This window comes from Triturus cristatus, chromosome 4_1 (genome assembly GCF_964204655.1).
Source record: "Triturus cristatus chromosome 4_1, aTriCri1.1, whole genome shotgun sequence".
Taxonomy (NCBI): Eukaryota; Metazoa; Chordata; class Amphibia; order Caudata; family Salamandridae; genus Triturus; species Triturus cristatus.
The window spans coordinates 1,125,345,750-1,125,368,435 of record NC_140585.1 but is presented as its reverse complement, the minus strand read 5'-3'; the positions used below and the strand labels follow the sequence as shown (position 1 = coordinate 1,125,368,435).

The window sequence follows — 22,686 nt, the reverse complement described above, 5'->3', positions numbered from 1 at the left end:
TTCTGCAGGATTTCCTTTTATTGATGCGAAGACCGGGATGAGTAAAGAAGAGACAGTTCCCATTTTCATTGATCACCTTGGATTAGAAATTACAGAGAATGGCATAGACCCAAACTCGGGTAAGTTATTATTCAGTCAGATTAGTTTATATAGCTTCGTCCATGAGTAACCCACACCCTGCAATCTTCAGACAATCTCAGGGTTTACCATTTTTGGAACGGAACATAGAGCCATTTTTGACAACTCCTATTTATATGAGATGTCAATTTGTAAAACAAAAACATTCTTATTGAGAGTGTGCTAGGAGAAAGTGTCTCTGTCGCTTCTTGCTTCCCATTTTTGTTTGTTTCCTGGCAACAAGAATAGAACCTGACCACGGATATATTCGAGGGTGATAAAGTCCTTTGATAGATTTTACCAGCATTTCAGATTTGCATGCCATTCTGACAGTCTCTGTTGTAATAGCACACAACCAGGCTAAATTGTAGCTTTACAGCTGCTTAAAAACAGATATCAATGCAACTGATGAAAAACAGATTTCAAAACAGTGAAACAATGTCCTACAAGTTTACACCTTTAAGTCACAAAGCCATATTAGTTTAAATATCAACTCCTGGTTCTGCCATTTCAGAAAATGTTTGATGGCTCATCAAAATCTTGAATATCCCAGATGATGGCCTGGATTTTGTTTCTACTGTTTGTCTGGCTTCTTCTGTTTCCTTAATAGCATATCACTTGATTGATGTGCATTATCATTAAACATGGGTGATTGCATGCACTTGAGTTTTAAGTGTCAGTTTATTATTCGCTCACCATTATGATGTTCCCTCTGCCCTACTGAATGGACTGCTTCGACATACAATATGTTTAGCTCTAAAATGGCCACCCTAAATTCTACTTCTGGAGGTTCCTTCATTGAATTACCAGCCTCGTGCTAAGATTTTTGTATGCCAATCACGGATGGGATTCTGTCAGCACATATACTAGCTAGTTAAACAATCCACATTATTTTGGGTTGCTTCATCTCCCTTCCGTGTGTATTGGACATCCCGCATACCAAGGTTGGTTGCATAATACACATTCCTTTAGGCTGCCCCACTAAGATATGCACGACAGGTGCTGGTTGTGCTCTTCGAGTGTGGTGTGCGCAGAATTTCGTGTTGTTTGTCCAGGTGGGTGACCTGCCACAAAGTGTGGGAGAGGTTGAAGTTGCAGCCTTTGAGAGGGGGCACACAGAGAGTTTTTCAGATATTGGAGAGACCTGGGCAAGATTTGCATCCAGATCAAGGAGTACAAAGTGATTAAAATATGGGAGTGGTCAGGGAAACCGCAAGTCTAATAAGCTAGGAAGAGGATATGGGAAAGTTCAAAACAAGAATCTCCCTACTCAAGAAGTTGAGAAGTTAGGCAAAAAGCACTATATATTTTCCACTCTAGCTCAATTAGAGGTTGAGCTTGAGTCCCATTAGCACTACATTGTTGTTACCACCATGACACCAATAGAAGGAGAGCTGCCCTGAGCAATGATCTGTCAAAAATAAAATCTCAAAGGAATCATAATAGAAGTTGATCAGTCACATTTGTAAGATTTTCTCCTCCCCAAAGAGAAATTGTTTAATAATGTATTGACACAGAGGTCTGTCCCTAAGTCTTGGCAGGGAAAAATCAACAAAGTGATAAAGAAACCTGGGAGGGGACCACGTTTCTGTGCTTCTTAACTCTCCATCTCCCCACCTAAATTGTGACAGGAAGAGTTATGATTGATAAATTGGTATAAAAGATTAAGAAGGCTTTATTCCTGCAAGGCAGCTTACTTTAATGATGTTTGTTGTAGCTGATGGGGTTCATTATCGCAACTGTGCAACCTACCATTTGGAGATTACATTTAAGGATGCTGAGAAGGCTTAAAATTAAAATTCAAAATATAATTTCAGGCTTGCTTACATTGAACATTTAAGTGATAGTTACAATTAAGGTATTTTCCCAAATCTAACTTTACTTTCCAAGTGTAATTGTTTTTCATGTCCTTTATTTTGTCTTTGCGAACCTCCTCCACCAAATTGCCTAGGAAAGCTTTGTAGAGTATGGGCAGGTAACATCTAAAACATTAGTATTGAGCACCTTTAATGAGGCTTATTGTGCTGTTATTTGCTGTTGAATACCTTGATAATATTTGTATCAATGTAAATAGGCCTATTATATTTTCATTCTAAACTATGAGTTATTGGTACATGCTCTACGATGACCTCTTTTACAGTAACATTAGGTTGAAGGTTTTTTTTGGATGGGGCTCATTTTGGAAACAGGAGTGCATCAGGTAATGCCAGCACACCAGGAACTGATCCTTCCTTCCTGATTCTTTTCGTGGTGCTTCTAAACTCTTTCATTCTGAATGGAGTTGACCATGAACAAGTTTCCCTGTCCCAAGTTCACTCTTCGTATTCTTTTGTTCTCCCACACAACATGTATCAGCCCATTCTGGCGGAACTTGCTCTGTCCAGTGTTCTTACTGGCGGTAATAGCCTACTCCCTCCATGTGAGATGACATTTCAGATCTCTAAATTGAATTTGATAGGAGTCAATAGGTACCAAGTGTTTGATCCTATATGCGCTGTAAAAAAAAACGTAATTGCTGTCATGATGAGAGACTGGTGTTTTGAAAAGAAACCTCAATGAGAGTTGGAATAAATCTGGTAAAGTTTTGTCTTTTTGTCTTGGATGAACGTTTTGAAACTCAAAATGTGAACTGCAAGTAACTGGGCTAAATCAGTCTGTATTGGATATCTCCTAGTTCTGTGATTCCAAACAGTACTCAGCTTATGCTTCGTCATCTGATATCAGTCAGACGGGGCCCTGGGTGATATCATTTATCTTGTTAATTGCTTAATACACCACAATATCATAGAGTTCCAGACATGTGACCCTATGTGTTATGTGATCAGATTTGCCCTGGTCCAATTCAACTTACAAGAATGCCATTTAATATAGGGTTGTAAGGAAACCGGGCTATTAGTTATGCAGGATGTGAGCCCCGTGCAAGTAATGGGTCCACAATTGTCCCCTTACTAGGAACCAACCACCCCTTTGTAGCACATGGCCTTTTCAGGGTAGCGAAGCAGAACAGCCCAAGACCTACTCAAGGGAGGTGGTGTGGGTTTGTAATCACCATTTGCTGACACGCAATCATAACACTCAATACATGATTGTCCAGTCTGTGCTCTTTCTGTGGAAAAGTACACTCGCTACTAGGCAGTAAATTACAAATATACATACGGCTGGTGGAAATATCTTTGATGACATTATATTGGACCCTGAAAGGGTCATGACTCTCCAAAATGACATTATCTCCCCTCGCATTCCAAAGGCACATTACGGAATAGAAGAGAATCACATTAGATTAAGCAGGCCAATGGCTTTGTCAGCGTTACTAGATTTAAAAGACCAATGATCACATGTTCAATAACCGTCCCTCTATCACTGACATCAGTAACCATATTTTAACTGCAATCATTATTATTAATTAAACATTGCAACCTTTTTTGAAAAATCATTGTCAGATACACATTACCAAATAAAACATTGTGAAACAACATTACATGTGTCTGTGTGTTTCCGGAGGGGTATCCTAATTAGCTGCTGACAGAAGAGGCATCACCTTGCTGTGAGTGTGACAACCGGCTACCCTCTGCCCCTACGGAGAAACCATGATGCAAGTCTAAGGCATTATTTTTACAAGCAGTGATTTAACACCAAATAGTTGGTAAATTTATATTTTTAAATTTCTTGGCATGCAAATAGTGTGCGTCCATTGAGGAAAAAATAGGAGTGCAACCAGGGAACTAGATTCCCTAGGTCCTGAAGCAAAGTCAATTTAGGGGTGTGGCTTGAAACATATTAACCTTTAGGAAATCAGTATCATTACCTACTTTTTTCCCAAATTCCCCCCCTATCTTTTTAAGCATACCGACTGGAGGTAGAAAGAAAATAGGATACACCTACTAGTCAGGTATTTTTAAACTAAACCACCACTCCCTCTCCCCCCTCAAAACACCATTCTTTATCATTGTATAAGAAACTAGTGCTCCCACGTAATCCGTAGGTCGCAGCACGCCCCCATCTGTAGCGGAATGGGATGGACCTGATGATGAAGCATGCCACCAAAGGGTAACCCTGGTGGGTGAAGGTTTTACAAGAAAAAATGTGTTCTTTCTTAGTGGAGAGTAATTTTTTGTTTATTAAAGATCTGGGTTCTTTTGTTTGAAATATGTGTGTTTCTTTAACCACTTTAGGCCACAAATCATATGACCATAGGGCTGACCTATAGAGATAGCTGGACTCACAGAGTGCAGGACAAACGTTCCAGGCTTGGCAGTGCCTAGCTGATTGCCTGCGATGGCTCATCACTTCATTGACCCAGGAAGCTTAGGGTCACTTTTGAATTTTTTTAGGATGGGAACTTCAGGCAGAAGCGTGGGACAAATTGACAGCTGCGGTTGAGCTATCTAATAGTAAGCTCTTTTGGGATACCGTCAATAGTCCTTTTTTAAGGAATGACGATGTCCCGATTATTACCTCCCAAGTTAGTAAGGAAAGCTGGGTTCTTCACTTTTCATCTATTTTTAACCATAGTGATACATTATGCATGCCTAGTCAACTTGCCGCCGCATGGCCCATTATCCCACTTAATATTACTCCTTCTGAAGTAGTACTTGCTTTAAGATGTAGCAAAGGTGGGAAAGCTCCTGGGCCTGACGGTGTGCCAATTGACCTTTATAAAGCCGATACAGCTATTTGGAGCCCGGTTTCATCTAACATTTTTAATGCGGCTGTAGAGGCTATGATTCCGTTGACCTGGGGGGAATCCATAATTATCCCTATATACAAAAAGGGCCTTACATCTGAAGCCAAAAATTACCGCCCCATTTCACTCCTAGACTCTTCATTAAAAACGTTGAGTCGGGTTTTGCTGTTTAGATTAGAGGAATGGGCAGAGGATAAGGGGAATTTGGCCCAATCCCAATATGGGTTCAGGAAAGGTAGGGGAACCTTGGAACAATGCGTAAACTTAGATCTCATTATTGGGAAATATACACGTGCTAAGCAGGGATCTCTTTTTCTCTGCTTTGCCGATCTCAGTAGCGCATTCGATCTGGTTGATCATGGTTTACTTTGGTCAACCCTTCTGGACCTAGGTGCCCCCCAGGCCATTATTTTCTTTTTGGCTCGACTTTATGCAAAATTATCTGCAAAAATACGCTATGGTTTAGCAGGTGAATGTACAAGTCAAATACCGGTGAGCCTTGGTATTAGGCAGGGCTGTGTGTTGGCACCTCTCCTTTTCTCCCTTTTTATTAATGCCATAGAGGCCGAATTAAAAAAGGTCCAATGTGATGCCCCGCAAATTGAGGGTCAGGAGGTACCTGTGTTGCTCTATGCTGACGACACGGTTCTCCTCTCAAGACCCCCATCGGTTTACAAAAATTAATGAGTAAATTCTCTGATTTTATAAAGGCAAGGAAACTAAAACTCAATAATTCCAAGACCTTTGTTTTACCGTGTGGCCGTAAAATAAGGAATTTGAGAACCTTCCACATTGAGAATCAGGAAATTCTTGTTGTTAACAAGTTTTGTTACCTAGGCATCATGTTTTCAAATAATGGTATGTGGCATGAAGAGATTTTAAACGTTAAAGCTAAAATGGCTAGATGCGCCTACGGCATTTTTAAATTTGCACTCAAATTGGGGGATCGTCGCATATTTGATATGTTGCACATTTATAATATTAAGTGTGTTTCGGCAGCGCTTTATGGCGCTGGGGTTTGGGGTTATTGCCCTCATGGAGAGCTTCAGATTGAGGAAAATGCTTTCCTAAAAAAGTTATTATGTCTCCCCTCGTCCGCACCTACATCATTAATTCATAATGACTGGGGCTGAATTATTTGTCTGATTTAGCAGAGTTGAAACCATTAATGTTATGGAGGTCGATTTGGATGAAGGAAGAGACTGGATTTAACAGAAGCATTATTAAGGACTGCCTTAGTCTAGACAAATACCTGCAAATCCCATGGTTAAAATATGTGGTTACTGTTTTTAAGGATTTCTATAAGGTGAATATCCTAGTAAACCCAAACTATGCGTCTGATCTGTCCAAGTCTGATTTTAAACAAATCTTTTTAAAGGAAAAAGTCCAACGCCGCCATTTCAAGAATATGCAGCTTGTAACCGTGGCTTTTTATCATTCACAGGAGCTTATTGTAGGGTTCCAACCATACCTTTCTCAAGTCACTCGACCTTCACACCGGTTCGTTTTGACTCGATTGAGATTAGGTATTGTTCATCACTTGGTATCTTTTCCCTTAATGAGAAAACATCCCACTGTTCCCTGCCCATGTGATGGAGTTACTAAACAGAGTGTTACACATTTTCTCCTTGCATGTGATTTGTATAAGCATTTGCGTATTGCCTATCTGAAACCACTCTTTAAGAAACACGGGTCTCGTACTCTGAAATCTGCTTTGAACCTGTTGTTTTCTTTAAATGAGATAGACATATGTTTATTTACTGCCACGTTTATTCTTAGATCCATTGCTGTTCAAAAAGTATGGTTGTTTAATCTTCTTGTTTGGGTGGCTGTTTATTAGGTCACATAAATTTTTTATACTTGATCCCTTTAAATTGCATTTGGTTTTAATTGCACAGTAAGTCTTATATTTGTTGTCTTATGCTTTTATGATTGTATTTCTGATAATCGAATAAAGCTTACTTCGAATCGTATCAATTTTTTTTTAGGATGTGGACTGCTGCACTCCTGCAGCCCCCAGAACTCTTTTTGAAATGATAGTGCCCCTGTCACTAAATGCAGTAGAAGCGCAGGCAAATGAAAGCCCCGCAGGACAATATGGGCACTCCTTCTGGGATTATGCATATTTAATTAGTGGCTCCAGCTACAGCATCTCTTTTGTTGTCCCTCTGTGCTTTGTGCCCTGCAACATTTTGTTTCTATTACCTTTGTTGGGGTGCATGGTCCCCACTGCTCTGGGGGTTACCCTACTTGTGTGTTCCTTGGGGCAAGGCTGGGAGCAGATCCCCGGATCCCCCAGTTGGAATCCTTTATTGCCAGCGCGGGAGCCAGCAACAGGATTGTACCTGCACAGTGTTGTTTGTAGTAGCCACCCCTCTCCCTCCAGACACAGGCATAGGGAGCGAGGGCAAACCCACCACCATTTTGGGGAGGCGAGGGCGCAACAATGCTCCTTCCTTTTCCACTTCTTCTTTGGGGTCCAACGATGGGGTCCTGGGCCTTTTCTTTGTATAAACTGGCCCGGGGGATGGGGTCCATGGACCTTGGAGAGCTCTGGGGAGGGGACCTCATGCATGCCCCCTCTAGGAACATGATTTATTAATGATGCTTGTGCCGACTTCCAGGGCCCTGATCCACCCTGAGGGTAATTGGAAGACTCGTGGCGAAGCCCCACACGATCTGTCTCTTGAGCTGGGGGTCAGTCTGTAAATGTTTTCCTCTGATATTTCAGCCCCGTTGGGCTGATTCACTTGATGATTCTAGGCTAATTGTACTCCCGGTGACTAGCTCTAACTACCCGGGGCTTTTTATCACAGGCCTCCTGGCCTCTTGTGTGGCACACTTTGCAGGGAGCTGGTTCCACTGGCTCCCTGCCCCTGCCTTTCTCCTTGTCTTTGTCTCTGGTGCTCTTCTTCTCCTGCTGGAGCACAGAATTTCAGATCTCCCTCCAACTGGTCCTTAGAGGGTGTAAAGGAACCAGCCTCATTGATCCTGGAGAGACCCATTGGTCCTGAGGTCAGCTGTGAGCAGAGTCGTTGGCCTAATAGGCATCAGAGGGTCTATCTTTCCAACTGTCCATGGCTGCTTCCGCTGTCCAATGCCCCTGCCCAGCTCCTTTTCTCTACCTTGTGCAAGAGTTTATAAACGGAGGTGGAAAGCTCTAGCTATCGATCACACCTGGCCTATCCTAGGGTGCCCTTTACCGTGTAGTGCCATGGGTGTATAGCTGCACAATATAGTATGGCCTTACAGGAAAATTAAATGTGCCAGGTTTTAAGACCATTTCGCCATGTTTTACAGGCCAGGCCACATACACTGGACACTGGATAGCAGTGTCATAAAGTTCAAGATTACCAGCAGGTGAGGGGCAAAAAAAAGAGCAAATGGGGGTGACTACCAAAAAAGAGGTCACTCTGCAACAGTGCATAAAGTGTATGCTGTGCACTGTATTTGAGAAATAGCTGAGGCTGCATTAATACTAGGTTTTTTTTTTAGAAAGCAGAGAAGGAACGGATAAGTTGGACAAGATTTATGTCAACAGAGTTGTTCTAAGTCAAATGATTAATATTGTTTAAAATAGACTATATTCCCTATGACTGTGCGCTGTTTAAATTTTTTTTAAATATTTTCATATAGTTGTCTTATGTTGCTGGTTTACTGTGTTTACGTGGTCCTTGCTTAATTTAAATAAACGTAAACATCTCACAGTTTCAAAGTGGCACATGGCTTTAACGTACTCTGATGGTAGCTACCATTATAAAGCCAAGACTGCTTTAAAAGAATACTAAAGTAGTGATTACAGACATACGTTTCTTTGTTCTGGTGAGTAGTAATGTTGCATCTAATCTCTATCAAGGAACAAGATAGATGTTTATGAAGTTATTGCCAGCATCTGTGATTTCTGACATTCTCAATGCCATAACAGGAAGCCCCATTTCTTTTTTAACTGGCAGGTGCTATTTTCGAAATCAAAGAGGAAGACGATTCCTTTTACATGGACCAAATGGACAGTAGACATGCAGAAAGCTTTGGCTGCTTCACAGGTGAGTGATTGCTGCTTATAAGAGCCAGCAGTCAAGAGTGTTACAATAACCCACTACCAAACAAATATGTGATTTGCAAGTTTGAGTCCTTTATGACTAGGCAATGCATGCTTTCATTTACACACAATGTACATTGCAGCAGGAGACACCTCTACCCACTGTTATTGAATCTGTCTTTCCTGCTTGTAGCAGAGTCATATGTGCATAGAGGCATCCCCTGATACAAAGGGCTGGAGTTTTGCATTGAACTGCTTTAAGCTGTTTAGACAGCACACAGTATGTCCAGCTAGATGAGGTCCTTGACTCAGTAAAGGTGGAATGGTCCAGTTCAGAGTTACACCTGGCAATCACACTATAAATCTGAATGGAAGAAAAGAGAGCAGGGAAGAGAAAAGCATTACTAAGCAGTCAGAGAGGGTCAGTGGCTTCTTGTTAAAGCTATGATTTTGTCCTCCTTCTGAAGCAGAAGTGTTGCTTTCAGATTTCAGCCATACAGAAAGGTCTCACGTCATGACTGAGCCAGAGACCCTGATCTGGAGTCAGAGTTAACTCAGGTTTTTATGTCACTTATACAGTGACTTCAACACTTTTGCATTAAGTCCAAGGGAAAGATCGTTTCGCGAAAGGAATTTTAGCAATCTCCGGGGTGGATGACCGACAACTATCTACAATTGAACTCCGACAAGACCAAGATCATGCTGTTGGGCAAAGCCAACCGTCTGTGGTCAAATGAGTGGTGGCCCTTCTAATTGGGATCAGCCCTATCCCCAAAACAATATGTTAAGAATCTTGGTATAAATTTGATGAAGCCCTCTCTATGAAAGACCATATTCTGGATACCACTGGCAGGTGCTACCATATCATGTGACTCCTGTGCGGAATATTCCTCTTTTTACCGCTTTCTGCGAGAAGAATATAAGTCCAAGCTCTAGTAGTGAGTCAACTAGATTATGGGAATGCTCTACAGACTGCAGCTAATGAGACACTTGTGGCCAAACTACAGGTGGTATAATTTACAGCAGCCACACTCATTTTCAGTCTTCCGCCAGGTACTCCGTCAGCTCCTTCATTGAAGTCTCTGCACTGGCTGCCAGTAAAGAAAAGGAACATCTTTAAGAACTGTTGCCTTACATATACGGCTATAAAGGGCAATGATCCCAGCTATCTCCAAAAGAAAGTTGCATTGTATGTACCTACCAGAAATCTAAGAACCATGGACAAAGCCCTGTTGTGTGCCCCCGGCATCCGCTTGTCTAGATGTGTAGCGAGAACTTTTTCTTACTTGGCCCCTGTCCATAGGAACAGACTCCTAGTGCATATTCATGCCTGTTCAAACTATTGCCAATTTAGGAATTTATTGAAAGCCTCCCTGTTCCAATGAGATCTCTTTTGTAGATGCTTGCCTGCAATGGTGTGCAGCGCCAAGATGCTCCCGGGTGATTCAAGCGCTATTTTAAATGTAATTGACATAACAATATAACACCAATCTACCTCACTTATTCTACTCCAATCCACCCCATCCCAGTCTACTTCACTCCACCCCAGTCTACTTCACTGCTCCGCACCCCACTCCAAGCCACTTTTTTTAGCCATACATAATGGCTAAAACACATTGCCAAAGTTAATTGCTCTCTAATATAGTAAGCCACACCCAGGTAAGGCCTGGAGAGCTCACCAGGCAGGGTGCTTGATATTAAAAGGAAGGTCCTGTTTCTTTTTATTATTATAGGCTTTTATCTTGATTAAAAACAATTAAAAGCATACATACAATCCAATGTTTCATTTTGTGAAATCAGTACAATTAATTCATATTAAAGTGTTTAAAACCATTAAAAACATACATGCGATTCAGTATTTCATCTGGAAAAAATCAATACAATTCATACAGTTTAATTGTTTAACCCCTTCGACGCACATGACAGAACGGTTCCGTCATGCACGTCGGTTGGGCTGTGCGCATGACGGAACCGTTCCGTCATGGCCCTGCCCGCGCACGGAACCTTCAGCGTGGCGCGGAAATCCGCGCCGCGCTGAAGGGGTTAAAAAGAAAAAGAACATTATTGATTCAATGCATAATTTGAATAGAGTCATTAGAAAATGTCATGAAACAATAGGTTCTTAGGCCCATATTGTAATAAAATCACCATTCATGGACTCATCTTGAAACGTGCAAATCCAACTGCTAGTAGATATCTACTCAAACTATAGATTATCCCCTTCGCTGCTAGGCCTTTCCCCCCCCTGTGCTAAGCCTTTTTTTGGCTATTTGGGTTAGTGCGTGCTTAGGCCCCTGTAACTTTTTGACCACATAAGGTATCCACGCCAAATTTGCGTCCTTTTCTTCCAAAATCATGGGGATTCTAAAGATACCCAGGGTTTGTGGATTCCCCTGGAGGGGTCCCAGAAATTAGCCAAAATGCAGCAAAAATCTTTTTTTTTTTTTTGTGGAAAAATGGGAAAAACGGGCTGCAAATGAAAGCATCTGGGGTTTTCTCTGCAAATGTTATCATAAAAGGGTTTGTGGGGCTGAAATCACAATTTTCCCAGCTTTTAGGGAATGACAGACGTTTGTCAGAAAACCAACATTTTTTACACCGTTTTGGCATTTTTCTGGGACATAGCCTATTTTTGCTATTTTTTCCTGGAAAGCTATACATTTTAGAAAAGTAGACAAAATTCTGAATTCAGCAAGGGGTCATTTGTGTAGATCCATCAAGGTTTCTTGATAGAAACTAACAGTTAAATATAGGGAAAATTGAAAATGAGTTGAAAAAAACAGCCTTTTGTGTCAACGTTTCACCTGTAACTTCTTCTAATTATGACAGCTCTTTGAAAGCAATATACCGTTACATCCGCTGAACCTTCCTGGTTGTGGGGATATATAGGACTTATAGGTTCACCAAGAACCCGACGAACCCAGAGTCAAAAACTGAGCAGCAATTTGCAATTGTTTTTTATTATCTTCCGGGTATATAGCAATTATTGTGGGAAAATGTATACATGGAAAAATCGGTATGAAAGACACCTATGTATTTCTGAAATGGGAACAAATTATAGAGTTTAGAAACAGTACATATTTGCACATTTTCGTAATTGGGAATACTCATACTAGCAAGAGAATTATCGGTCATTTTTCAAAATGACTTCTTTTTTACACAATGTCTTTTATTTGGAAGGCAGAAATGCATCAAAAATCAATAGGTAATAACAGTTGCTTTACAAATCTGAATTACCTTACGTAAAAATGGTACCTCACTTGTGTGGGTGGGCATAGTGCCCACGACAGGAAATGGCTCAAAACCCACCGTGAACACACCACATTTTCACAATGAAAATTTACCCTTTTTTTGCGAAGTGCCTAGCTGTAGTTTTTTAACCCTAGCTCTGCCGGCACCTAGGGAAACCTAGCAAACCTATACATTTTTTAAAACTAGACACCCAGGGGAATCCAGGATGGGGTGACTTAGCTGCCTCCCACTAGGTTCTGTTACCAAGAATCCCTTGCAAACCTAAAAAATTGTCAAACAAACCACATTTTCCCCACATTTCTGTGGTGGAAAGTTCTGGAATCTGCGTGGATCCACAAATTTCCACCCACCACGCGTTCCCCAAAGTCTTACGAGAAAAATGGTACATCACTTGTGTGGGTTGGCCTAGTGCCCGCGACAGGAAACGGCGCAAAACGCAACGTGGTCACACCTCAATTTCGCTGTGAAAAATTACCCTTTTTTGTGCCTAGCTGTAGTTTGTGAACCCTAGCTCTGCCGGCACCTACGGAAACCTACCAAACCCACACATTTCTGTAAACCCAGGGGCTTCCAGGGAGGTATGGCTTGCGTGGATCCCCCAATGTTTCCTTACCCAGAATCCCCTGCAAACCTCAATTTTAGCTGAAAAAAATCCCTTTTTTTCACACATTTTTGTGTGGGAAAGTTGTGGCATCACCGGGCTTCCACAAATTTCCCACCACCCAGCGTTACCCCAGGTATCCCGATAAAAATGGTGCCTCACTTGTGTGGGAGGCGCAAGTATCCGCGACATTACTACATTCACAAAAAAGGACACGGTACAGCCTGCTTGACAAAAACTGAAAACATTTTTTTTTAAGCACAACCACCTATTCCTCAAGCACACACACATACTGGTTGGATTTGGCACAAGGGCTGCTGATGGTTCAGTATAAAATTGTATTAACGAGATATCACAAAAATGAAATGCACTGTCAATAATTGAATGGATAAAAAACTGAACCAGTGACTCCCAGCTCGTGAGCTGTAAGCCACGACAAGGCACCAACCTATTTACAGGCCATTCATACACCTTTCATAAATGTGACACCGTCAAAACCATTCACAACGCCAGCCACTGGCCCAGCACATTACAACACTCACACCAGCAGACAGGGCCATTCAAGGGCCCATCACTTTCACATGCCCACATTCCAGACACATCAACCACACCAGCTCACGGATTACGTTGAGTGGCGTTTGGCTAGCGTTGTGTGTAGGGACCAGCAGCTAGTCACTACTCACACACCGCCAGCCAAGCGCCAGTCCATGCACACCACACCGCCAGCCAAGCGCCAGTCCACGCACACCACACTGTCGGCCATGCGCCAGTCCACGCACACCACACTGTCGGCCATGCGCACACCACACTGTCAGCCATGCGCCAGTCCACGCACACCACCAGCCATGCGCCAGTCCACGCACACTACACACAGCCATGCGCCAGCCCACGCACACCACACCGTCAGCCATGCGCCAGTCCACGCACACCGCCAGCCAAGCGCCAGTCCATGCACACCACACCGCCAGCCAAGAGCCAGTCCACACATACCGCCAGCCAAGAGCCAGTCCACGCACACCGCCAGCCAAGTGCCAGTACAAACACACCGCCAGCCAAGTGCCAGTACAAACACACCGCTAGCCAAGCGCCAGTCCACGCACACCGCGAGCCAAGTGCCAGTCCACGCACACCACACTGTCCGCCATGCGCCAGTCCACGCACACCGCCAGCCAAGCTCCAGTCCACGCACACCACACTGCCAGCCAAGCGCCAGTCCATGCACACTGCCAGCCAAGCTCCAGTACAAACACAGCGCCAGCCAAGCGCCATTCCACGCACAGCGCCAGCCAAGCGCCAGTCCACGCACAGCGCCAGCCAAGCGCCAGTCCACGCACACCACGCCGTCAGCCAAGCGCCAGTCCATGCACACCACGCCGTCAGCCAAGCGCCAGTCCATGCACACCACACCGCCAGCCAAGCGCCAGTCCACGCACACCGCCAGCCAAGCGCCAGTCCACGCACACCGCCAGCCAAGCGCCAAGCGCCAATCCAAACACACAGCCAGCCAAGCGCCAGACCACGCACACCGCCAGACAAGCGCCACTCCACGCACACCGCCATCACATTTAGGAATTTCTTTTATATAAATAAGAAAACACAAACAAATTGCAAATAGATTCAAATCTACTAACACAAAAACTAAATACACTACACAAATGCCAACCTTGAATCTGAATAAAAAATATTAAACAATAGAGGCCAGGCAGTTCTTTTTACCACTCATGGATGCTCCCAAAAATTATTTTGCGTGTGGTACATTCTAAAACAAGCAGGCGCACACACAGCCCAGGGTTAGAAGGACACTCGGGCAGTACATACGAGTCCCCTTCCGCATACCTCTTCGCCAACAGACTCTACATCTCCTACTGGGAAAGTCTTTTGAGGGGGTGGGAGGAATGTGATCAGGAAAGTGGCGATCTTTCAATCTAGCAACATCCTCCACCACTCCAACTCTAGGAACACTTGCCTGTTCCACTAAAACAAGGCTGCCTATTACAGACTCCTGAAACTTAATAAAAGTCATCTTTGACTCAGGACAAGAATCCTGGAACACAACAAAAGCATTAAAGGTTGCCAAGTGGAAAAGATGGATAGCCAACTTCTTGTACCAAATGTAAGCCTTCCGAAGAGCAGCGTAAGGTTCCAACCTCTGATCTACTCTGTCAACACCACCCATGTGCCTATTATTGTCTAAAATGCACACTGGTTTGCGCGCTTCAGCAACCTGACCCCAAACAGTCACAAGTGCAGTGCTTTCATCATGGATGGTAGTCAGCATGTAGACACCTCTCCTGTCTGAAAACTTCACAGCTAGAAGCTCCTCGCAACGCACTGCACTGTCCCCGCACAAGCTTTTGACAAACAAATTCTTTTGGGAAACCTTTACGTTTAGAGCGGATTGTACCACAAGCAACAGTGTCTACTTTGGCCAATTCCCTGAACAACCGCACACCAGTGTAGAAGTTATCTACATATTAATGGTGGCCTTTGTTAAAAATATCCTCTACCAAGTTCCCACACAATTTTCTCAGTCACTCCAAAAGTGGACGGACAACCAGGGGGGTTAATCCTGGATTCCTTACCGGTGTACACCCTGAAATTAGAGACATATCCAGTCCTAATGTCACACAGCATATACAGCTTAATTCTATAGCGTGCCCTCTTACTAGGAATGTATTGCCTGAAAACCAAGCGGCCCTTGAACAACACCAAAGACTCATCCACTGCAATTTCTTTCCCTGGAGCATAGATCTCAGAAAATCGATCAACAAAGTGATCAATGACAGGCCGAATCTTAAAAAAACGGTCACAATCAGGGTGATCTCGTGGCAAAGCTAAACCATTATCAACAAAATGCAACCTCCAAAGCAGAAGCAAATACCTATCACGACTCTGACTGCCGGAAATATAGCAGTTGCCATCAAGGGACTAGTAGACCAATATGAAGACAATGATGGCTTCCTTAGCAAGCCCATCAAAAAAGTTAAACCCAAGAACTTCTTCATCTCTTCCAGATTTGTGAGAGTCCACCGGGTAGCTCTAGAGTGGGGCTTAAGGCTGGCACTGTTGTCCCTTAAAAACTGTTCGGCATACAAATTAGTCTGCTCAACAATCTCTGACAAAAACACATAGTCCGTAAACAACTGGAAAAAATTGATTGCCAAAAAGTTTTCAGTATTCACTCTACACCCTGGAACACCAGTAAAGTCTGGCAATGCTGCCTGCACCATGCCTGGGGCAACCCAGAGGTCAGCACTTTCAACGGGAAGCCCAGATGCCTCTTGCCGCACTATACCAACAGGAAGCCATGCAGCCCCAGGCTGCAACCCAGATGCCTCTTGCCTCACTATACCAACGGGAAGTCTTGCAGCCCCATGCTGCAGCCCAGATGCCTCTTACCGCACTATCGGCACATCAATGTCCTCCTCTAACACAGGAACTTCATCCGCACTGAGAGTAGCTTCATCCGCACTGAGAGTAGCTTCATCATCGGATGATGCCATATGGAGAGAAAACTCAATGCCTGAATCTTCCCCTCCCAACTCTGCCTCAGAATCTGAGTCAATCTCTGAACCATGGTCAGAGGAAGAATCTGAGCAGTAATCTTGCGGCTAGCCATTATCTTTACTAAGAAAGGAGACTGCACAAACAAGTCAACAACCAACACTGTGCAAAATAAGTAAGTAAAAAAATGTGTGTCTTTATCACAAAGTTCTATATACTCAAACTATATGATTCACTTACAAGAGACAGCTACACTCACCAGCACCTACTCTGCAAAGACACAGCAAAAATCAACGATATCCCACTAGAAAGAAAAAACAAAAACAATGACTCAAAAGACAACAAAATACACATCAAGCACAAATTCAAAATGTTTTAGACACTCAAAAAACAGAAGCCAAACATACTGGTATTATTACACAATTTGCAAAAAACACATTCATGCAGAAAAATGAAACTCATTTACATTGTGCAAAAAAAGACTCTTACCAAACACCTGCAACTACACAAACAGCAGAACCACCAGTGATAAAACCACAACCTGCAATAGTCTAAAGAGCACAAGCCTTGAACTAGAACAAAAAGGGAGAAATAAAGCATTACAATTACAATTCACAAGAAATAATAAAAACAATTCACATTATAACACGCAGTGTCACTACCCAAATGGGGGCAAAAAGGCCAAATAAACGGGCTGAGCTGCCCCGGGGGGTGGGGTGGGGGCAGGTTACACATAAACAAATATATGTCCCCTGGAAGCAACCAATTAATTTATTTATAAATCCTGGCTCTAGTGGGCTTTTCAGCCCCCCCCCCCCCCCCCCCCCCCCCCACGAGCCAGAAAAGCCAAAAAATATAGGTGATCTGTCCCTGGGGGTGGGGGGGGGGGAGGGGAGTCTTAAAAATTATTTAGGCCCATAAGGAAGTGACCCTTGCCCAAGGGAGTGCTTCCATTTAAAATTTAAGACACTCCCTGGTGTCTAGTGGGGTTTTCTGCCCTTTCCCCCCCCCCCCATCCCCCCGGGGGCAGAAAGGCCGATTAAACAAACCGATCTGCCCCCGGGTGAGGCAGAATATACTTTTTTTTTTTAAATAGGGCCCCTGGAAGCGACCCTTGCCCAAGGGGCCGCTTCCAATTTCAAAAAAGCAATTTCCCTGGCTCTAGTGGGCTTTTCTGCCTGAGACATCAGGGGAGAGGAAACACTGTTTCCTCTCCCCCGATGCCTCAAGGCATGTACATTTGGCCCCCCCGGAGACCAAAACCTATCTGCTCCTCCATGGACGCGCTGGAAACGAATGGTTTCCAGCGCGTCCAGCGCTTCCTGATGACGGCGCGCGCTGACGTCATGGGGAAGCGTGGGGGGGGTCGGGGGTGGCAGCGGAAACTCTTCCGCTGCCATCCCCCTCTAAGGTGCCAACATCGATGCCCCGCGGGGGGGTGGGGGGGGGGGAGCGCCAGCGCTTCCCCCAGGGGCAGTGCTCATGAGGGAGCGGTTCCGTCATAAGCACAGCCCAACCGATGCTCATGACGGAACCGCTCCGTCATGAGCATCGAAGGAGTTATATAAGTGGAAGTATTATATTTCAGGACTCCTAGGGCTTCTTAATGTCACCAGAACCCCATTTGATTGCATAGTGGGCAAATCTATTTCTTCATGATCTTATCATAAGCCTTACAAAAGAACAGAACATGTGCAATATATTTAGTGCTACCTTGAGTGCATAAAGTGCAAATAGACTCTTCATCAGTTTTATTATGTGGCTTCCACTTTACAGTGAAGGCGTTAACTTGGAGAGTTTCATAACGGAACTTCAGGTAAAATATTTTAGCTAGATACTGCTGAACGTTCTCTAGGAACTCCTCAAAACTGGGGCTCGGTTTTACGGAAAGAAATTGCAAGGTCCGCCTACCTAAAGTTGGATTAGACTGTGCAGCAGCCAAAACATAGTCCCAATTTACTTTCTTCAGGTGTTTCTTAGAGCTTAATGTTTATGGCACACTCCAATAAGAGGCTAAGCCTAGTTGGATAAGCCAAGCCTCAACATGTAACCTAGGAAGGTTAAGGTTCTATCTAATTTCAGCAGTTCTCTTAGGTCTTCCCTCTAATGTGTAAATTCCTGTGTAGGTCATAATCGAATACAGTAGAGTATTGGTTCAGAACTGCAATGTGCTCCATCTGCCTGATGTTTAGATCATGATACATAGGTATTAATGGTGTTGACAAAGGCAAGCCTAATAAATCCTTTCATAAACTTATTCTCGCTGAGGGCAAGCTGTTTTATATTGCCTGACCCCTTCAGCTTGGCACCATATATATGGCTGCTGCGTGGGCCATATGTTTGTAAATCTCCAGGGCTGTTGAGATCATCTTGGTTGTGGACATATTATGTTTATTAGAAATAGCCCTTGAGCAGTGTACATGGACTATTCCTGTTCAAATTATTTGGGGATTAAATGATAATCTAGAATCAAGTGTTATTCCCAAATAACTAAAGTTTGACGCAAGCACCAGTGTTTGTTTGCTGATTTTTAAATTTCTCCTGAAAGTCCTATGGGTTTTTATGGCTAAATACCTAGTCTTACTGGTATTTATTTCTAAATTCCATTTCAATGCAATATGCATTGAAACTATCTAAAAGTTTTTGAAGGCCCCTTGGTGTCTGTGAGACCAGAATGGTATCCGCAAAAAGTAATGCTGGAGTGAGGGTCCCACAGAGCTTCTGAGAATCGTGGTTATAATTCCTAAGCAGGTCTACATCATTAATGTAGAGTGAGAACAGGGTAGGTTCGAGTACGCACCCCTGCCTCACTCCTCTGTTGATAGGGATAGGTTCTGTAAAGTCACCATTCGTGCCCAGTGGACTTAGGCAAAAATATCTTGGTGCAACCTAATTATCTTGATCAAAATATCATCAGGCACACCCTGATTCTTTTGTAGGTCCCATAGAGGGCCTCGTAGGATATGATCAAACGCCGCTCTCAGGTCTATTAATATGTGTATGCCCACCCCCATATTTTGATGTACCTCCACAGAATGAATAGCAACCTACAGACCTGGTTAATCATCCTTGTGTGGGTCCTAAACCCTGCCTGAAAAACGGTTAAGATGTTATTATAATTGATCATTTTGTTCAGTTTATTCAGGACTTGCCCGGCGTACATTTTTTGCTTTACATCTAGGAGACTTATCGGCCTGTAGTTCCCTGGTTCATTTTTACTCCCTTTTTAGGTCTCGCGACCTGCGTTGCACAGCGCAGCAGTGCTCGCGCAGGCGCAAGTCCTTTTGTCTGGGGTTCAGAAATCGACCCTGGAATCGCACACGCTCGTGCGTGTGCGTTTCCTTTTCAGCTTCCCCACTGGCCTTCGCGTGCGTCGTCTTCTAAAAGACTACACGCAATTGGCCAAAGGCGGGCAAGTTGCTCCGCCCACGGCATATTGGTGTCTATTACACGCTTGGTGCGCGTAATAGACACCAATAGGCCAGGTGGTTTCAATTATCGTGCCCAGACACAGGCGCAATAATTGAAAGCACGTCTCGCTGTGGCGCGCGCGCGCACCACTCGTGGGATTGTTCATTTTTGGATCCATTTCTCTTTTTTTTTTAACCTATTCCTCATAACGGACGTCAAAAATTATTTAACCCACCGCAGTGAGTCATAATGCCTCAGAAAGGATTAGAGTGAATAAATTAATGGGCAAGTACTATTTGTGAATTATAGTCTAGTTTGACAGTCAACAGAATTCTAAAATTGCTCGACCAGTGGGGATTTACTGTCTTGAGGGTTTAGGATTTCATGAAGTGCCTATCTTGGCAGGGCGGCAAGGGCAGCGGCACACGGTGTGGTCTCGGCCACTGTAACTGGCAAAACCCGAGCTCAGGGATTCCCTGGATACAGAATAAGGGTTCATTGCTACCTCACCGTGGCTGGGCGTTTTTTGTCTGCCTGTAGTACATCCGTAGCGTGAAAAGGGAACGCACTTGGGTCCCTACCTTGTTCCAGGAAATCAGGCAGTGTGTTTTTCTGTGGCTTTTCACGCCCTGCATTACTATCTATACTGGGTTAGTGGGATCGGATTGACAGACATGTTTATAAACAGCGCTCTTTGTCACCACAAGAGATTAAACTCGTGCAACTCCGATTCTATCGACTGCAGGCGCTGAAGGCTTGCCTGCTGCGTTGCCACGCATCTGGAGAGAACCTAATCAGACGAGCAACAGGGTTCTGAATTAAATAATAGCACATTTGTTGCATAGCTCTGATTGTGTTTCCCCCGAATTGCAAACAGACCATTTTGTGGCCATCTAATAAGATAACCTCAAAATGGCTGAAGAAAAACGTTGTATACCCATCTGTAGTAGCCCTGCTTCAACACGCCATGGGAGTGAAGGTTTTCTATGAGTAAATAGGAGATTTACAGCTGTGGAGCAGGCGTCTGGCAAAACCCTTTTTCAAATAAATATATATATATATATATATATATATATATATATATATATATATATATATAGTCCATGAGAAAGTATTTTCCAATACACTAGGACATATTTTACGACATTTATCATATATTGGGCATGTCAATCACTGAAAGCAAACAATAGAGCTGAAGCGACTCTGATATCCAAAAGTAGAGTGCTGCACGGATCTTGAACACTTAAAACCAAATATTTTACAAGCTCTCAGATATAATGAAGGTTTAGGAGTGTCGTGGCTGATGTCTTTCACGAAAAGTCTGCTGTTTACTGTTTCCCTAGTGTGCAGGGGGTATTGCTTCTACCGTTGTTTTGTTGCTGTTTCTGCAGCCCTTTGATTATCGCTCAACCACAAAGCATCGTGAAGGTCTCCCAGCCATGCCCTCACTGTGCCCCTGCCATAATATTTAGAGTCAGATCTGCAAACTGTTGTCTTAAAGAAAACAAGGCCGCCTCCCATTGGTCTTCGTAGCCTGGAGCTCCTTGAAGATGGAGTTCTGAGTTCTTACAAATTTATCTGGTGCCCTGGCAAGAGATCTCTGCAAGAGGACTGTGTATATGCAACACATACAGTTCATACCTGTTTAAAATTCTGTTCACAAACAGTTTCTGGTTTGCATCCTGTGTTTGCCTGGTGTGCGATTTAATTGCATCCTGGATTTTGTATGTTAAGTACCTTTTACCTTCCAGTGTATTTTTAATTTCCCATACATCTGCTAATGCAGTTTTAGAAAAGATGTATGCATTAGTGGGCCTCCGGCGGTTTCCCTCAGAGACTCTTCCCTTTGCTGGTGAACAGAAGCTGATTTATGCTGTAGTTCTCTCAGCACTAGACCCACAAGATACAAATAGTTACTTATTGGTATCTCTTGAATATATGACATGCTCTGCACTCGGGGTAGAAAGGCTGATGGCCGTGACAGCTATTTCCACGTGGTGGACTCTCGGTTTTTGTTAGTTGATGCGCTGAGTGTTTGAACCGAGCACAAACAGTTGGATTAGGTTCTGCGTTGAAATATATATATTTTTGTTACGATCTCGACGTCTTCCTCGTTAATTTTAACAATCTGGCCATCTGTGCACTTTTTTTTCATTTTTATGCGCGTTAACTGTTCTGTCTAATTGTGTATATATAGCCTGTTGGGGAAAGGTTTGAGCAAAATCGTGGCGGGGGGAGTTGAAGTTCGAGCATACGCAGGAGACGGCCCCGGCTCCCCTCCCTCTTCCTGTTCTTACAGTTGACTTGAAGGTCACCTAGTCGGTTCAGGTTTCTGCTGGGGTTCGGTTGTTAGTTTAGAGTGGAAGATGGCGGCATCTTTGGAAATTTATGTCAGGGCGCATGCCAGTGTCTTGCATCATTTCTTTCTTCCCATGTGTGGGGCTATCTGCTAAATTATGTACAGTGTGGGCTGTATAATTGTTTGCACTCAGGGTTTCAAACGGTAAAGCACTCTGACACCGACAAACTACAAGTAGCCGTGTGCACTACATTAAGTACTGGTGTCGATCGCGTCATCTATATCCGGGTTATATCTTTCGCGTTTACACCTCCACGTGCGCATTAAACCCAAATTTGCAGTTCTATAAATGAGCCCTCCAGGTGCATACCACAAGCCCTCTAGTCTAGTACTGCCTTACTTGATGATGTTGAACCCTGATGTGTGTGGCCCTCACTGTACCGACTACACATGCACAGTTTAATCTGTCTGCAAGAGTGCTCAGTAAATGCGTAAATGCTCACCTAGAAGCGCCCTCGGTTTTTCTCTGTGTGCACCGTGGCCGCGCCGCCATAGCGGGAACTCCACCGTCGTGCTTTTGCTATTTTGACAGCTCATTTCACACTGTGTGGGAGTCGGGGACTTTTACCGAGCTCGGGCAGACGTATTCATAGTGTTTGGCGCTGTTTTTCGTTTTCATTATTGCTGAGTTTCCTTTCACCTACTCTGACAACTGGGGTCAGGTGTTCGTGCGGGGAAGACCCTGTGTAAGTGGAGCCGCACCAGACAGTGACTCACGG

The 22,686-nt window shown here is 43.8% G+C and overlaps 1 protein-coding gene across 1 annotated transcript in view; it reads left to right on the top strand.

Annotated features, from left to right (window-relative positions):
- Positions 1 to 22,686, top strand: part of LOC146856132 (uncharacterized) — a 376,777-nt gene that overhangs the window by 328,423 nt on the left and 25,668 nt on the right. Inside the window, exons 27-28 of the mRNA XM_085651211.1 lie at positions 9 to 119; positions 8,755 to 8,844. Coding sequence (XP_085507337.1) covers positions 9 to 119; positions 8,755 to 8,844 — 201 coding nt within the window. The remainder of the gene's footprint in view (positions 1 to 8; positions 120 to 8,754; positions 8,845 to 22,686) is intronic.